Source organism: Azolla caroliniana, unplaced genomic scaffold, assembly GCF_043228905.1.
Source record: "Azolla caroliniana isolate FFs.n. ecotype wild unplaced genomic scaffold, voAzoCaro1.0.p SCAF_21, whole genome shotgun sequence".
In the NCBI taxonomy this organism is placed as follows: domain Eukaryota; kingdom Viridiplantae; phylum Streptophyta; class Polypodiopsida; order Salviniales; family Salviniaceae; genus Azolla; species Azolla caroliniana.
The window spans coordinates 6,389,745-6,407,637 of NW_028230456.1; the positions used below are offsets into that span (position 1 = coordinate 6,389,745).

The 17,893-nt window shown below is 36.3% G+C and overlaps 3 protein-coding genes across 3 annotated transcripts; all 3 read right to left on the reverse strand.

The window, feature by feature from the left end:
• Positions 1-1,334: 1,334 nt before the first annotated feature.
• LOC147850526 (karrikin insensitive 2 receptor CA-like) lies at positions 1,335-3,109 on the reverse strand. Its single transcript, XM_087336137.1, has 2 exons — positions 2,387-3,109; positions 1,335-1,842 (listed from the first exon to the last, which is right to left on the reverse strand). The coding sequence occupies exons 1-2, from the start codon at positions 2,884-2,886 to the stop codon at positions 1,404-1,406; spliced, it is 939 nt and encodes a 312-aa protein (XP_087192263.1). The 5' UTR covers positions 2,887-3,109; the 3' UTR covers positions 1,335-1,403.
• A 5,270-nt stretch (positions 3,110-8,379) lies between these two features.
• On the reverse strand, positions 8,380-10,478 carry LOC147850527 (uncharacterized). Its single transcript, XM_087336143.1, has 2 exons — positions 9,529-10,478; positions 8,380-8,820 (listed from the first exon to the last, which is right to left on the reverse strand). Exons 1-2 carry the CDS (start codon positions 10,476-10,478, stop codon positions 8,619-8,621), a joined length of 1,152 nt encoding a protein of 383 aa, XP_087192269.1. The 3' UTR covers positions 8,380-8,618.
• A 248-nt stretch (positions 10,479-10,726) lies between these two features.
• Positions 10,727-15,702, reverse strand: LOC147850528 (uncharacterized). Its single transcript, XM_087336801.1, has 7 exons — positions 15,155-15,702; positions 14,856-14,948; positions 14,529-14,613; positions 13,626-14,297; positions 11,087-13,501; positions 10,862-10,996; positions 10,727-10,743 (listed from the first exon to the last, which is right to left on the reverse strand). The coding sequence occupies exons 1-7, from the start codon at positions 15,260-15,262 to the stop codon at positions 10,727-10,729; spliced, it is 3,525 nt and encodes a 1,174-aa protein (XP_087192927.1). The 5' UTR covers positions 15,263-15,702.
• Between the last annotated feature and the right edge of the window lie 2,191 nt (positions 15,703-17,893).

Below are 17,893 nucleotides of genomic sequence, written 5' to 3' on the forward strand. Positions count from 1 at the left end.
TATGTTTTCATTGCATATTGCATATCTTTATATTTGGATGATGATGGCATGATTCTACCTCCACAACTAACTTGTCTAACAAATTTCCAAGAAGTGTTAAGGTTCTATAAAAGCTAAGGCTCATGGGGGTAGTGAGATGTGATTGGATACATTCAGACATTTTTATCATGTACTAGGACAACATTGGGGGTTAATATTCTACACGTAATATTCTAGTTTTGACATTTTCAAATCTTGCGATGTCATCCTTAGTGCCTCTAATAATCTGTCCTTGATGATCACATGATTCATAGCATCACCTCGGATCTCCAATCAATCTATTACTTCCCCATGTCTTAACTTAACATAATAGGAAGGGAAGGAGGCATAATTGTAATTTCACAAGAAATAAAAATTTACATATCAATGCGAGGGATGGATATTATGTCAATACCAGCTACTCACAAGTTATTAGCCCAAACGTTTTATTTCTCAATAAATAATTCAAATAAAGAAGACATTTTTCTTGTCACATATGTTTTATACACATACCAATGTCGCATCACATTTCATAATGTCCATGCATTCATCACAGCATGTGCTTGAGGCGTTTCAACGAAAAGGTTAATAAACTTTTTTTTCCACCATAAACATTTGCATAGTCAAGCATGAGTTGACTACTTTTAGCATCAATTGTACCCCAACCATCACAACATCAATGTCTTAGTGTAGCTCAACTATCAAGGTCTACCACCACAAGGTTTGGTAGGATGACCAATTTATGATAAGATATATGCATACATGTCCATCATACAATTACACATCATCATTTTGTTTTTTCATCACCCTTCATAGCACAATCCAACGCCATTGCAAATATGTCGCGATGGGTAATTAATTGCCATTGAAGACCGAGAAATTAGGGTAAACGAATGGATCATTTCATTTTTATAACCAACACATCACGACCAATCACCTTTTCCACAATAAACCAAACCAAACTCCATTGTAAAAACATGATGAGAATAAGAAAAAGCATAAATGATGTGGTCACACACAAAGGTGAGATTTTGCCATTACATGGTTATTATACAAATAACATTGTCAAGGTTTGCCATTAGATAAAAGCAACATGTTGCACTGGTCATTGAACTTGCACAATATTCATGAAAGAGTTACGACTCGGAGAGAAATCACCAGAAAATTTGCCGATAAAACAAACTCAACATGAGTTTTTTCCATAGAAAGAATTGACGGATTCTCAAAAGAAATCCACAAAAATTTGGTTGAAGAGAACAAATGGATTCGATTCAGCCTTGAAAAATGTGTCACAATGAAAAGAATGCTTGAGAAACCGTTAAAGAGGGGTTTGGTCGAGAAAGAAAAACTTGTCAGGATCTCTGGTTGGATTTCGTCATGTTGTGTCATAACTGAATTGACAAGTGTCGACGCAAGGCTGAGACGATAACCGCGGGAGAACTGAGTTGAGGCAAATGACCTTCGGTCTGTAGAATCTCAACAATGCTCTTAGACCCAAGGTGTTGGTGAAGATAGTCTGAAACCACGAGCGGGACAGCGAGATCCTTGTGACTTTGCAAAATGTGGCACGGAACCGTCACGTAAGGCAAGATGCCTCTAAAATCACTCTCGAAGATGACTTTCGCTACCGTGTACGCAATGTCCGGCCTCACGTTGAAGAGAGTTCTACTGAACTCTTGGACCGCGAACGAGTCCATGTCGTCGCCCACTGCTAAGGGGGCAAACCCCGAGACCCATGCCTTGAAGTTGGATTGCATTGCGTCGAAAAGTTGATCGAGGTCTTCTTGCTCAAAGCCTCCGAAGTAATCCACATCGTTCAAGTACCTACAAAATAGAAAGAATTTCCGAGGTTCTTTTTTGGGCTGATTTGGACCAAAAAAATAAACCAAAGCTTTTGAATGGTCGATCGAACCTCTCAACAAAAGACCTCATATGAAGCAAAAAAACAAACAAACTCTTAAGAGATAAAAGATCATCTATGTTACAAAACCAACATTCTACAACCTAATTAAAAGACCATATCTATGTTGCAAAACCAACATTCTACAACCTAATTAAAAGACCCTATCTATGTTGCAAAACCAACATTCTAATACCAAACTAAAAGACCATATCCATGTCATAAAACCAATATTCTACTACCTAACTAAAAGACCATCTCTATGTTGCAAAACCAAACATTCTAATACCAACCTAAAAGACCATATCTATGTCATAAAACCAACATTCTAATACCTAACTAAAAGACCATATCCATGTAATAAAACCAATATTCTACTACCTAACTAAAAATATTATATCTATGTCATAGAACCAAAAATCCTCCAGCTAGCTACATACAAGAGAAGAATTTGGACTCTTCACTAACCTTGGGGAAGCAGAGACTAAGATAACTTTGGTGAATAAATCGGGTCGTTCAATTGAAGCCAAGCAACCGACCATACCCATGACAGAGTGACCAATATAAGAGCATGAAGTGACTCGGAGCTCATCGAGGATGGCAATGAGGTCACATGCATAGCCATGGAGGGTAGAATATCTCTGGAAACTAAAGTAATCCGGGTTGGTCGAGCCTGCCCCGAGGTTGTCGAAGAGTACGAGCCTATAGTCGTGGACAAGGTGAGGGATGACATGTTTCCATAGTGATTGGTCGGTCCCGAACCCGTGACCTAGAACCACCACTTCATGACCCGACCCGATCACTCGCACATTGTGAAGCTCAAAGATCGATGCCATTGCGTGTATTTGTGTGTGTGTTTGTGTGCTTAATTTTAGGAAAAACCCAAAATTTCCTTTTGTTTTTCTATAGTTTCCGAATGCTCTGTTCTTCTTCTTCAGATGATGATAGTGATGGTGATGATACTGCATACATACATTACATTAGGCCAAAATGCTCTGTTTTTCTTCTTCAGATGATGATGATGATGGTGATGGTGATGATAATGTGTGTATGTGTGCTTAATTTTAGGAAAAACCAAAAATTTCCTTTTGTTTTTCTTTAGTTTCCAAATGCTCTGTTCTTCTTCTGATGATGATGATGATGATGATACTGCATACATACATTACATTGGGCCAAATGTTCTGTTCTTCTTCTTCTGATGATGATGATGGTAATGATAATGCATACATACACATATATTATATTGGGGTATGTTTAGGTTGACTGGAACACTCTCTCTCTCTCTCTCTCTCTCTCTCTCTCAAATTATGAATCTTTTCTTTTCTAAAGGCATGTATTTGTAATAGATGCCCATACTCTATGCCCATAACCTCTTGACTCTCCATGTATGTCTCCTCTTTATTCACTAAATGCCCATAACCTCTATCTCTCTTTCTTCAGATCAACCCACCCACTAACAATCCAACCGACCGAAGGCAGACTAACCACCACATGGGGCTAGGTAAAAAAGACAAAAATCAACCTCGTAGGTGTAAAGCTAGTTGATACAAGAGACAAACTCCTCTCGACTAATGAAATAGGCATTGGATAACTTCGTTGTTTGGGAGATATTGTTATTATCACCTCAGTCATAGATGTGGTCATCTCGACATTGTTCATTGAACAACTGGCGAATTTTCGTTTCATTTCATTTTCTCCAGCTTGGGTCAAGATAATATCTATCATATAAATTGCATGGAATCCATCACATCTCACTTTTTGATCTCTGAAGTAGCCCACAAACAAATCTAAAATTACCTATAGAAACACTTGTGAGGGGGAGAGAGAGCCAACTAGGTAGTATATACAACTCCCAAAGAAAGCCACACAATTAGATTTTCTTTTGTCGCCATTTTCTTGATTCCATGTCATTGGTTTCACACCGTGCCAACCAAAAGAGACCACTTTTTTCTTATTAGAAGGTGATCCTTCGAGCAATTGCCTTCAAAACTTTTTCTTGGTAGAAAGGTGTGTTATATCACTATCACATTCTATGCTCCCGTGATTCTCTCTCTCTCTCTATCTATCTTTATCTTAACACTTTCTCATATCCATATAACCTTTTTATAGTCCTTCTCTTATCTCTAAATACCCTTCTCCTCCTCCCTTAACATCTCTCTATATAAAAAGGGTTGAGAGTATTCTGGCACGAGCACAAAAAATAAACATGTGCCTCCATAGTCACATGATGTTAGTGACAAGCATGGCCAATGGCCTTTGCATTTTGTTGGGGTTTGAGAGGCTTCTAGGCTACATCATTAATGACATGACATCACTTCTTTTATGTCGTATTATATATATGTATATTAGTTGTATATAATAAAATGTTGCGTGAAACTCTCTAGTACACATTGCTATTTTAATTATAACATACAAAATTGTCCAATCTTTGAATTCGCAAATAATTGGGGCTCTCTGCATGATCTTGGTTCACTCATAAATATGTAATGGAATGAAAGATAAAGGAGATTGAAGATTAATATACACCATATACGTGAGGTGGTAAATCATAGATACATGGGGGGGGTGGGGGGGGTGGCCGCTTATTGCAATTATGCCAGGTGCAAGGTTCAATCAAGTGGGGTAATGTATGTTGGCTACCATGGCAGGCCCCAATTGTCAACTATGAGCATTAGGAAGAGGGGATGACTTTGGTTATAAAAGCACAAGAGATTTTTTGCTCCACCATCGGCAATATCCACTCAACTCCTATTAGTGCCAAATCTCAAGTTGTGTTAAACTTGGTCAACCCAATAACTCTTTGGATTCTATGGAAACAACATTGTAGACAGGTCTTCTCCAACGAAAGCGCGCAACCAATAATGTTAATGCAAGAGATATGGAGTGAAGCTTTAGCCACTCTAAAGAGTCAATATGATGGCCTCAAGGGCGACTCCGATAGAGTTGAAAGACGACGACTAGCCTTTATCCAACAATGGTCGTCCTCTCCCTTTCTTGAGGCAGTGGGCATCCAGATAAGATGGACCTATCGTGTCCATATAGGGATTTGTATATAATAATCTCATCTGTAAAATCTTTATAACTAATGGAAGGAGTTTTTTTTGGAAAATAAATAAATAAATAAATAAAATCATAGATACACAAGTCATAATGTGCTAAAGCACTACGTGGAAGCATTACGATTGCACATAAAATAAGACAAATTTTATGTCCATGCAATTCATTGTGTCTAGATTGATAACATTCTCTTATTAAAATTACAAAGCTCACAAATATTTAAAGACAATAGTGTCATGGTAAAACTTTTGGTTGGCGCTATTTACATTTCACTATGTTAATTATAAAAAAACTCTGCATATTCAAGTTTAAGATCAAGCATGCTAACACCCGCGACAATTTTGAGAAATTTCCATAACACAAAGAATCCACTGCCATAATGAAATGGAACATGGATTGTTGGCATTTGATGAAGGAAAAATAATTTGACACAATATTGGTTATAATTATGGTTTTACGAACATTTACAAGCTACTAATGGGCTCGGTTCAATTCAATTTGTTTACATTGAAATTGAACGAAACCATTTATACAAAAATCAAACCAAACCATTTTGAACAGTCAAGCCATTTAAACCAAATGATTTAAGAAAAGGTAAAACCAATCATTTTAACCAAGCTTGTTAGGGAAAAGTTAAAACCAAATCGAACTATTTAGTAAAAATTTAAACCTAACCATTTAAGTCAAAATAATTAAAAAACTAAATAAACAAAAATACATTAAATTAAATAAACATTTGAGTTAAATTAATTAAATCAATAAAAAAATCATTAATTAAAATTAATCAAGCCTATAAAAAATATTAATTAAACCATTAAATTTATAAATCATTAAAGAAATAAAAAAGTTTACCAAAAATCAATAAACCTTTAAATCAAACAACTTAAACATATAAACCGATAAACTCGAGTTTTAGAACCTAACTAAACCATTTATTAATAATCCGAACCGAACTGAACCATTTAATTATTCTGGAACCAATAAACCATTAAACCACAACTTAATGGTTTGGTTTGAGCCAAAACCGAGGCCATAGATATTAAAAGCTCAATGAGCCTTTATATAGTGCATGATGGACCTCATAAGGATGATGCCTTTAATACAAAGATTATATCTTTTGATTATATAAGCATAATGGCTTTCTTGCATACATATTCTACTCCTATATATGTCCTACAAATTGACCACAAGCTTGTGACGATATTTGTAATGAGTTTTCACTAAATTGTTTTGATCAACTATAGGAAAGTTGTACAACTACAAGATCAACCAATGGTATATGAACACGATGATGTTACAAATGCTCTTGATATGAGACATGGTGTTATGCAAAAAACAACTATACCCATGAATCCACAAATAGAGACTAGTAAACTTTAATTGGTAACTAGTATCACAATTTGGTATATTTGGAAGGCTAGATATTTGAAGGTATTCCAAAATATTACAAAAAAACCTGCCTAGATCATTTAGGGGATTTGGACAGAGATTAGCATAATCTCAGAGGTTCTTTGGATAAAACAAAAGGTAATACGCAACAAGTAGAATTACGATGATTGGAGTTTCATGCCATATGGGAAGAAGGCATATTTCATATGCAGAAATCGAACAAGGTTGAGTGGTTCTACTCTACATCAAAGTATTTATTTAAGCCGCCAATTAGAAGTTAGCATGGAGGTAATTACTTATATGTACATACTTCATGTACAATATTAGGGTGTTTCTTAATACATTATAGTATCTTTCTTGGCAAATAAAATAAAATAAAGAAAAGGGTACCACCCCATCAAAATTCACACCACATGTTAAGCTATTTAAATGTATAGGGACATCTTCTGATGGAATCGTTAATGGTATAAAATTAAAGATATTCATAAAAATAACATTTCATTTGTTGATGCTATAATACATATGGGAAATGCACAATTTTTCTCCAAACCATGTAAATGGAGAAACAAACATGGTAAACTTTATCAAAATCGTTTCTTTTCAATAGTAAAACAATGAAATTGATTATTTGCTCCACTTTGTCTTTAAAGGAGGAAGATCTTTATGTGCTTGTTGGTGTGAATACATTGAATTGTGGTCAATGGAGAGCTTGAGAAGTTAGTGTAGTAAATGGTTAGTCATTAGGGTTAGTTGTCATAGACATTGGAAAATAAGACGAGAGAATATATGGATGACTCAAGGATTGGATGCAGGGGTAAGGACAGTGGATTCAGGCAAGAGCTAATGAAGACATGAAGCAAAAAGATGGAGAAAGTGGACAAATATTAACCTCTAATACATGTGTTCCTATATTCGTGTACTACAAGACAATATTAACGAAGATATGATCAAAGATCACACCAAAGTCTTTTGAACAAAAGAGCCAATGGCAAGTGAGGATGCATATCCTAAGGCACTTGAAGGGTATTATTAAGTTTGACATCAATTTTGGCTTACAGACAAAATTGGCATGATATTGTCATTTAAATTACACTTGAGACATGAAAGGGATGAAATCTCTACCTCTAAATTTTGTTTTTCGTGCGATAATACGAAGAAATCAAGTGTCATTAATAGTTATCCTTAACAAAAGTAGAATGTTAGGCGGTGTGCTATGTGGAACATGAAGTAGTTTGGTTGAGAAAACTTCTTCGAGGAGAAATAATGATGCTAATTAAAGGGGGAGCCAAATATGGATAGCATGCATCAAGCAAAGGTGCATGATTATCACAAATTTGAATAATGTCTTTGATGGGTGAACCATGCACATTGAGATAGAATACCTAAATGATGTTGTATTAATTGGCAATAAAATAGTGTGGTAATTCAATTAAGTAAACAACGTAGAAGCTTTCTTTATGAAAGATGAAGCAAGAGTTTGAATGAATGATGTGGAAATAGAGCTTGAAGGAATGGGCACCACATTATTCGTTCAAACTCTTGATTCATCTTTTATAAAGGTATCCTAAAAGAACGTGTGGGAGTTTCCTCGTTAGAATTTTGGGTGAATTGCTCGTACATTATTATGTTGAATAGAATCCTAGATGTTGTGGTCTAGTGCTTGCAAAAGATAACAGTCCAATTCATGAATTGAAAAAACCTTGTTCCTTAATATCTATGAACACAAAAGAAAAACATTATTACCCTTATCCATGTTTTTGTTGAGTGTCTAAACATAAAATGTATGCATGTCACCGTAATAATTATGCATAGTGTACATATTGTTGAATTGCCTCCTAATTTTGAGTAAGAATAACAAAACACCGTAATATTTATGCATAGTGTACATATTGTTGAATTGCCTCCTAATTTTGAGTAAGAATAAATAATAATAAATATGCATTCCTCAAATATATAAACACAATACAATTGTATTTTTTGTTCCAGGTTACTAACTACACCTCCCATATGAAGATTTTGTTCCCTTGACTGTCACCACAGTGAGAATTCAATATAATTTTCAACACATCCAAACTCAAAACTTCTTGTTTTGTAAATAGCCAAGGAGTACTCAATACGAGGTAGTCATTTGTCTTAGGAAATACACTATATCACCCTACCAAGCTACCATAACAACTGTTGCCACTTTCCACTTTTGGACTTAGTTCGGTTGGTCATAGGCGAAATGTGAGCTATCACGGCCATCCACACACTACTATTCAACGCGAGGTTTTCTGAAACAAGAGAAGCAACCCATATTCTTCTGGTTTGTGGGAGAAGCTTTATTACTACCAGTACTAGAATTGATCCATAATTTCCTAGGCGAGCTTATCATCGGGCTCTTCACAATGGTATCATGATGTTTGCCCAGTAGTAATTGTTGCGAGGCATGGTTATCTGGACTCACGCAGCTTGATCTGTGGCACAACACAACGAAAACTCGGTAAGCAATAAAGTCTAGATACCAGGGTAGCAAGTAGGTATTATTGTGGGGAATATTTGGAAGTTTCGAGACCTGTCCAACATGTGGGTGGGGGGGTCATGTATGGAGAGGTTATTGAAGCTTTTGAATCCCTAGTTATTGAAAGTTTAAAAACGTAATGCTCGTAAGTAAACCCTAAACCCTAAACTCTAAACCGGATAACAGATTGATGACCCCCAAGAGCTCTTTGTTGGTGGAAAAAAGACAAAGGGGTATTTTGTGGGAATTTTGAAAGAATACGGCATATCCTCTTTTAGTCGGATTTATAAGATTTTGTGGAATAAATTAGGGTTATAATTGGGGAGGGGGAATTCATTTTTTGAAAGAAAGTATTGAACGTGTAGGGGTATTTTGGGAATTCTGAAAAATACTAGGGGTATTTTGGGTATTCTGAAAATACGAGGGGTATTTCTTGAATTAAGAAAATACGACGAGTATTTTGGGAAGAACAGAGTGAACGTTTTCCCTTCCTTCCCAGAACAGAGTAACCAAATTTCTGATGAATTATCAGACATTCAATCCTCTGTTCTGTCGAAATTAGGGCGAGAAAGCAAGGAAAAGGAGAAGAAGGAACAGTCATTTGAGGCGCCTTAATCAGTGAAGAAAAACAGTAAAGACAATATTTAGGGTTTGGGATCCTCACAGTGATTGATCGAGCTCATTGTGCATTAATTCTTCAGAAATCTTTGGCAACCCATTCGGCTTGGCGTTATCTTTAAGTATGAGGTGAGTTAATTCATGTTCATCATCATCATCATCACCATTACCATCATCACCATGACCATCACCATGACCATCACCATGACCATCACCATGGCCATGGCCATGTCCATCATTATGTGCCATTGTTGGCTTTGCATCTTCATCCAAACCACTTGAGCTCAACAATTCCACATAACTCCTGTCACTTGCACTCTTGTTATAAGTCTCCAATTTCTCATGACTTAACACATGAATATTGCTCTCCTTCTTATGAATTGTCCCTCCAGACTCGCGATCGCGTTGTGAAGTGCCACTGTCGCCGCTCGATTTCATCTGCGATCCCGTGATTTGCACTGAAGACATACACTGCCCATCACAGCTACCAAAATCTCGGTCAGTACTTACGGATCTCTCGGGAGATGAATTGTATGACATCTCGGAAAGAAAAGATATAGAAGACGAACTGCTCGCCATGCCCGCACAGTACTGATCTTTCTCTCCGGTGTACTCATTCGTGCTCATTAACTCATCATCATGAATCTTCTCTGAGGATGTGGAAATCCCCTCCTGATCATTCTTGGAACACTCCGGCATTATCTGTCGAGCATCCGTACCGTCATCTTGTGGCATTGGTATCAAACTCGGATTCCTGTACCCGAAACTTCGGGAATCGCAGCTCTGTTTGTGTGATAGCAAATTATGCATTGATTCCTTCCTACTAGATTCAATATGCAAGAGATTTCCGATGAGATCTTCACTGATCGAATGAGTTTGCATCTCTGGTTTATGGTTAGATGCGATTACATCATCGGTTTCTAATATGTCCCCTTCCGTAATCTCTCTTTGTGGGATCTCTTGTACACTATCATTAATGAAAGATGGGCCTAACATAATAAAAGATGAAGAAACATCAAGCAAAACCCCATTAATTAAGAAACCTATATGAAGTGCTAGAATTAATTCACATAGAAGTTGTGAAGACACATTTTTTCACAAGGATGAAATATCTTTTTTAACCTCCACAGGAGATTGGTTATGATCAATGGGGGAGGGCTGATCCCATGGACAGAGAATCCACTTTCCCTGCTATTTTTTTTTGAAATTTTCCCATGACATATGGGCAAGCTCCACACTTTCCCTCATGATTCATGTTTGCCTAACAAACTACAATATTTAACAGTGAACACTATGATGGAGACTGTGGAATCTCCTACTTGACACCCGAAACCCTAAAATTTGTACATTCTCAATGAAGAATTGAAATCAGAACTTACCTCCATCTTTTAATCCACTTCTTTGTTGCTGCTGCTCCTCAGTGGATAATAATGTAGACATTGAATTCGATATAGTCCCTTGTTGGTTCATATCATTGTAACCATAAGGACTTCCATTGGAGAACTCCACCTCATCTGCTTTTTTAAAGTTAAGAAAATGAATTCAACCATCTCACCTTGAATATACCTAACATGTAGAAATAATGTCTTACAATATTAGTATACCAGATAATAAGTGGTGTGCAGATGGACTAGAAGATATTGATTCGATGGGGGAAACATCACTCGATGATGATGGCCCTGATTCTTCAGTACTAGTGCTTATGTTGTCCTTCTCGTTATGACCTTTCATCCACAATTTGGACATATTTCCACCATACTTGATCGAAGGATCTCTATTATTCATGTAGTCAAGATCCATTGATTCAATTGTCCTATGACATTCACTAAATCTCAGCCTTAGGTTAACTGGATATGAATTAACATCATATTGATCACGACATGCAATTTCACCTCCGTGATAACTAGCCGATAAGTTGTTAGCCTTATAAGCTTTCATCACTTCGGATAAGTGCCACATCAAAGTTTGGTCACTTTGACTCCTCATGTGAAGTTGCCTATTAACCAAAGTTAAATCTTGCTGATTCATTTGTTCATTCTCCATATCCATGGCATTATTGGTCATGCATTTGATTGAATCAATACCATCACTTTGGTCATGGTCTAGTGGGTGTGAACCTTTGTACAAATCATCCTGATTGTGAGAATTAGTAGGTTCTTGTTTATCAAGGTTCATATGAGGTCTATCTGAATCTGCAATTTGGACATATAATTGCCCTTGATCATGGACAGGCACATCATCATGATCAATCATGTCAATATTTGCACATTCTACTACAAACTTATTATCAATATCCTTGTCTAATAAATTAATCATTGAAGTGTTTGCATCCACTTCATCTACACGAGAATCTGTGGTTTCTTGATCCAAGATGATAACTGGAACTGGGAATGTTTTTTCAGCACCTTCTGACTCTTCGGGGATGATAGTGCCATTGGCGACTTTCTCATCATCACATGGATTATGTGTATTGGCACAATATATTTCGATCAAATGAGCACATTGCACATCTTCAACATCCTTCGTGAGATTTTCGCACTGGATATCTGGTATTATCGACTGATCTAGTGTCAGATAATCCTTATTGATCTGTAAGTTCGACGCATCATTATCACCAATGGAGATTTCGTCCGTGTTTTGATCCTCATTGATCTGTACGTTCGACTCGTCATCAATAGAGATTGTGTCCATGTTTTGATCCTTTGTTGAATTGGGATCAACATCGTTAGATATTGGAACATTGTCATCGACGGAGATTTCATCCGTATTTTGATCCACATTGATGTTTACGTTCAACTCGTCATCAACAGAGATTGCGTCCATGTTTTCATCCTTTGCTGAATTGGGATCAATATCATTAGATATTGGAACATTGTCACAAGAACAAATACTTGTGTTGGGGACAATATCCATATTGGGCTCTAGTGATATTGGTAAGGAAGCTTTTCCATTGAATACGTCCGACACATCTTCAGGAAGAGTTTGAATGAAATGTATGCCTTCAACTATAGGTGCATAGCAAAAATTGTCACCATGACCATCCATATCTATGGAGGGACGATGATGAATCTGAATCATATCGTCATAAAACTCATAGATTGGTTCATCAGTTATGTTCTCAACAAATTGGCTCACATATTGAGGTGTTACTTCTCCCTGAAAATCATTGGCATCACTAAGGTTGGGTAGAGTTTCATCCTCAACACAAATACTGTCTATTGCCGGATCGGTATGAGCCAAAATTTGATGATTGACAGGTAAACTAGAAATGTGGTCACAAGAAGACATCTCATTAGAAAACTCCATTATAGGATATGTTGCTGTTCTGAGATGATGGAGATCCATTATATCACCATCATCATCACCATCACCATCACCATCACCATCACCATCACCATCACCATCACCATCACCATGGCCATCATTGTGTGTAATCGAAGTTTCTTCCATGGGTTCAGTTAGAAGAAGAATGCACGAAGATTGATCGGCATTAGTCTCGCATTCAGCTTGAACAATTTCAGATTCTTGGGTGTGGTCTTCATGAGAATTACCATCTTCTAGTGTGCCAACACCAACATTGTCACTAGTAATACTTTCCTCGAAGGATAGGATAGGGATATATTCGTCGGCATTCATGCTTATCGGGATCAACATATGATCTTCTTGTATAAAGGATGAACCACCATCATGAGAACTACCAACCATAACCATCTCTTCTTGTTGTGACCTAGAATCCATAACTGGATCTTCTGAGGTATAAGTATCCCTAGATTCACCAGCATGATCCACACTTTCTCGTGACGGTGCATTACCACCTATGTTCACATCATCCGGAGCATTCGAACTAGAAGAAAAATCCGGAGCATTCAAACTAGAAGTAGAAAAATCCGGAGCATTCGAACTGGAAATAGATGAATCCGGAGCATTCGAACTAGAAGTAGACAAATCGGTTTTGGTCTCGGTATCCCCCGACATGCTTAATGCTCTGTTCTCCGAATTACCGCTGGGCATTAATGAGTCTGGTGATCATAACAAGTAGAGAGATTCACATAAGTTTGTGCAAAACAAATTCGGGGAAAGTAATGCTGGAGTGCGATTTTGTTATAGATTGCACAAAAATATCTAACAAAATCGATGCTTTACCCGATTCATGAGATAGCCCCATGGAGCTAGCATTCTTGTCCCTAACATGATTGGACCTTTTCTCCGGTAGTCGTTCACGATCCGGTAAATTTGATAACTTTGGCGAGACATTGCCATCTAGTCGTCGGTAAGAGGATAACCTTATTTGATGATGGTCACCACTATTACTAGTAGAGCTTGCATTACTAGTATCCGGGATCGATTGGGGAGTGCCACTACTAACTTGAGAAGACTTGGCATTGAAATTGCTTTGCTTGACATCTCGAAGAGATTTGATGGATGTGGCCTCGAGCGATCGAGAAAAGATGCTTTTGTCTGAGATGGTTCGACTAAAAGGTTGTATTGTAATACTACTTGGTTTATTTCCATCAACTATGTCCGTGACCGATGCGACACTCGCTCTTGAGGGACTATTACTATTGCTAACTGAGTTGGCGATGGATTTAATGAGACTAGGGCTCCCCATAGAAGTATTCTTCGAGTTGTTCGTACTTTTTGCGGAATGCCATTCAAAGTCCATAGCATCCAATACATCGTCGGTTGTGAACTCGGGTGCCGATTTGTTCTCCATTAGTGGTGCCAAAATCTCCATCAGTTTTAGTATCGTCTCTGCGATCATGTCCACCCCATGTTTCCTCACAAAGGCCACCATTTGTCGTGTTACCGGAATGCCTACATATTTTCATGACTTTCCAATCATCATAAGAAATAAACAAGCATATTTTATGTAATTTCCACATCTAATAAACATGTTTACTAAACATTTTCCTCAGTATATGTGGTGTTTGCTAAACTCTAATTTTCTACTATGATTGTGTTTTGCATGCCAAGGAGAATAGAGACACATGTGATTTTCACCTTCAATTTCGTTCAATTATATGTATGTGTATTTGTATTTCATACCTATAGTGTCCAAGCCCCCTAGGATTCTCAGTACAAGTTCCTTCCTAGCTTGCAACCTTGTTCGAACAGGAGCCTTCATGAACATCTGCAAACAATATATGAATATGTATTGCTTCACATCAGATATTTGCATTAGTGGTATTGAGTGTTAAATTATACACCACAATCAAGAAAATGTATGTGGCACTAAAAAGCATTCATTGCCAAGTAGTTTACATTGTACAATGTTAAAGGTTTATGGAACTCATATGTTGCTCTAGTATGGAAATTCATTAATCACCAAAGGACTATTTTATAATTATATACTTAATGAAATGAATGTTTTACTTGCTCTTCGGGGAATGATGAATCGTAGAGCATATCCATCAAACTCCGAACCTCATGATTTTCTTTGTCTTGCACAAAATTTTGGAGCCCCTCCTGTCACAAAATCCATTACCACAATTGAGATTAATCTAGGGTTATAAAAAAAGCTTTAATGAAATTGACCATAATCCAAATAATTATGTTAAAAAGAAATGCTTGCATTAAAGTCAATCTATGACTCATTATTGCAACAGAATTTGCCAATTGTTTTCTATGAATTAATAAGAATTCATGAGGTCAGAGAAAGTTATAATAAGTACCAAATTTTCCTTGAAAGCTTGGATAATACTTTGAGACTCCAACAACTTGTTGACATTATTCTCTCTAGACCTTGTATTTGCTGACAAAACCCTTGTAAAGAACTCCATGATATATATATCAAACTACATGTAAACTAGGTGGGGGTACCAATGAAAATATTAAACATGTTACTAATGAAATGTGGAATAAATATTATGAATATATCGATGAATGATTTCAAAGCCTTATTATAAGTGAATAATTAATCAGTCGACAAACCATGATTTTAAATACAAGAGTTGGTTTTACTCATATACACCATGTAATTAGTGAAGGAGACAAGTAAACTACGACTTGACATGCCTAAAACACAAGGGTAGTATTGCTCAGATGAATGCATGTAACAATTGTATTTAATGGATTCTATATATCTTGTATATTGAGAGCCATACACTTAATCATTGGTTAAACATCTTCTACACTTGAGAGTTGTTAGCTATAAGAGTGATTATAGTAGTAGAGTATTTTATTTGCATAATGATCTTAAAGGAAAAGAATGAATTTTATGGGGGCAAGGGAAGGATAGAGGTGACGAGGTGAGAAAGGAGCCACAAATTTATTTATTTTCCGAAACAACATGAGATACATAGAAATCATATCATTCAATATAGGACAGAAATCATTTTTATGCAATAATTTGATAAGAGATTGCTTTTGTCTCATCATCCCGTCATTGATTTCTATTATTTTTTGTCGACACGTATATGTAATATTTTTCTTACGATGATCAATATAATTCGTGAAGCTTTGGCATGTCACCCATCATCCAGCTACTAATTTGACACATCGGAGGATTGAATTGGATGTAAATGACAATATAAAAGAATGAAGAATAGTCTATTAATGTGTGGTTAGCGAAGAAACAAAACAATTAGCGTGGTTCTCTTTTTCTTTCATTAAAGAAGGGGGACCCTAGGTGTGTGTATATATATATAGTCATATAATTGGCATTGGCATTTTTATTATCAATGCACACTCTTGTCTCTATACCTCATGTTCTTTCCTTTTATTGTCGTGGTTTTATAATGGACCACCATATCCCGACTCCTAACTTCAACCCTTCAAACCATTTCATTTGTAACATGTATTTAAGAAACTAAAGGGACACTCCATATACTTTGTCGCAGTTCAATCATATCAAAAGGGAATGTAGATTGGTAGATACAGAGTGCGTGGCTTCATGTCTTGGACCTCGGTTTCCTCAAACTTCTCATTAACTTCTACTTTTAAGAAATCAAGGGACCAAACTTCAAAAGTGGTCAAGAACGTGCATGCTTCCCATTGAATGAATGATGGAATTTTGGGGGTGCCTTTTGGTGTATTATGGCCGCCTTTGCAAGCACACATGCAAATGTACAAAACTAGTCTTGAAATGTTTTCCATGCCCATGCCCTTGTTCATTTTCGTGTTCATGCTAGAAATTGCAATATTGCATATATAAATTAGGTTAATTGTTGTATTCCTCTTCCTCTTAAATTGTATTGTGGAATAATTCCTCATCTACAAATTAATTGGCCATGGTTTGGCAAATAACTGTTGACAAATGTGCCACGTATAAAGGAGGAGCTTACCTATGTATTCCTCTTCCATCTAGTGTCTAGCTATTCCTCTTCTTCATAACCAAGTATGGGTTAGTGTGAATTGCATGACGAACAACCTTTCACAAGTCAATTTGAATTACAAGATTGATGAGAACACACAATAATTTTATTCATTGACACATTATAATCCACCACCACATGATCGATGATGTGATATTCCACACATATGGACACACATAATTATGATTCATGACTAAATGACTTATCATTACTTTATTCAATTATGGTTAAAATTATCCATGTTACATCCCATGAACACATTAAATATGTGATATCCACTTACAATGAACATTGTGTGATAATCTAGTTAATCAATACATTTCATAACAAAATATTGTCATACTAGTAGGCGATGGTGTACTATCCTATTTATGATGAAATATGAACAATATGCTTATGGTCGTATGGATATGCATAATATCCACTTATGTTGGACATGGCAATTAGTTTATTAAGTGTACTAAGAAAATGGTGCTAGGGCATAATCTTAAAATTCACAAAGGAGTCTTCTAGTATTTGTGTGCATCCACCTTTCATATTGTTGGAGAATGCTCAAAGTAGTGTAATTTAAACTTATACTTGCATGTGTTGAAATGTTTTACCAAATTAATAAAACAAACTTCATGTGTTTCTCATTTTTAAAGTAATGTTTTATATTACTAATGAAAACCTAAAAGTGAGGAAAATGACAATGTTATGCCAAAGGATATATGATGAACCTGGAGACAACAAGACAATGACAACCTAAGATAACACTCAAGGAAGAACTCGTTTGCAATTGGTTAATTGAAGATCATGTGCTCATGTGATATCCATATAGTCTATAATTCTAAAAAGCTTACCCAATTAAAAACTTAGATATAATATGTGAACACTGTGGTAATAAGAAGAAATATCTAAAAAGAAAAGAAAAAAATCCAAACCGAAGTCTTGGAAATCATTGTAAGTTGATGATGCATTACTCTGTTCACAAAATGTTTACTTTCAAGTGGAAATACTAGAACAAAATGCTTCATTGATTCTAAACGGATTATACATCTACTACATCTTGTTGAGACAATATGTCTTCATTGAAGATGAATCCCAACAGTTAATACC

Coding starts and splice junctions, on each gene's coding strand:
- LOC147850526 (XM_087336137.1), bottom strand. CDS start 2,886: ATGCAGTATCATCACCATCACTATCATCATCTGAAGAAGAAGAACAGA. Junction 1,843..2,386: donor TTAGTCTCTGCTTCCCCAAG/GTTAGTGAAGAG, acceptor TCTATTTTGTAG/GTACTTGAACGATGTGGATT.
- LOC147850527 (XM_087336143.1), bottom strand. CDS start 10,478: ATGTTAGGCCCATCTTTCATTAATGATAGTGTACAAGAGATCCCACAA. Junction 8,821..9,528: donor AATGAGCTCGATCAATCACT/GTGAGGATCCCA, acceptor GTTGTGCCACAG/ATCAAGCTGCGTGAGTCCAG.
- LOC147850528 (XM_087336801.1), bottom strand. CDS start 15,262: ATGGAGTTCTTTACAAGGGTTTTGTCAGCAAATACAAGGTCTAGAGAG. Junction 14,949..15,154: donor AAGCTTTCAAGGAAAATTTG/GTACTTATTATA, acceptor ATTTTGTGACAG/GAGGGGCTCCAAAATTTTGT. Junction 10,997..11,086: donor TGCACACCACTTATTATCTG/GTATACTAATAT, acceptor TTAAAAAAGCAG/ATGAGGTGGAGTTCTCCAAT.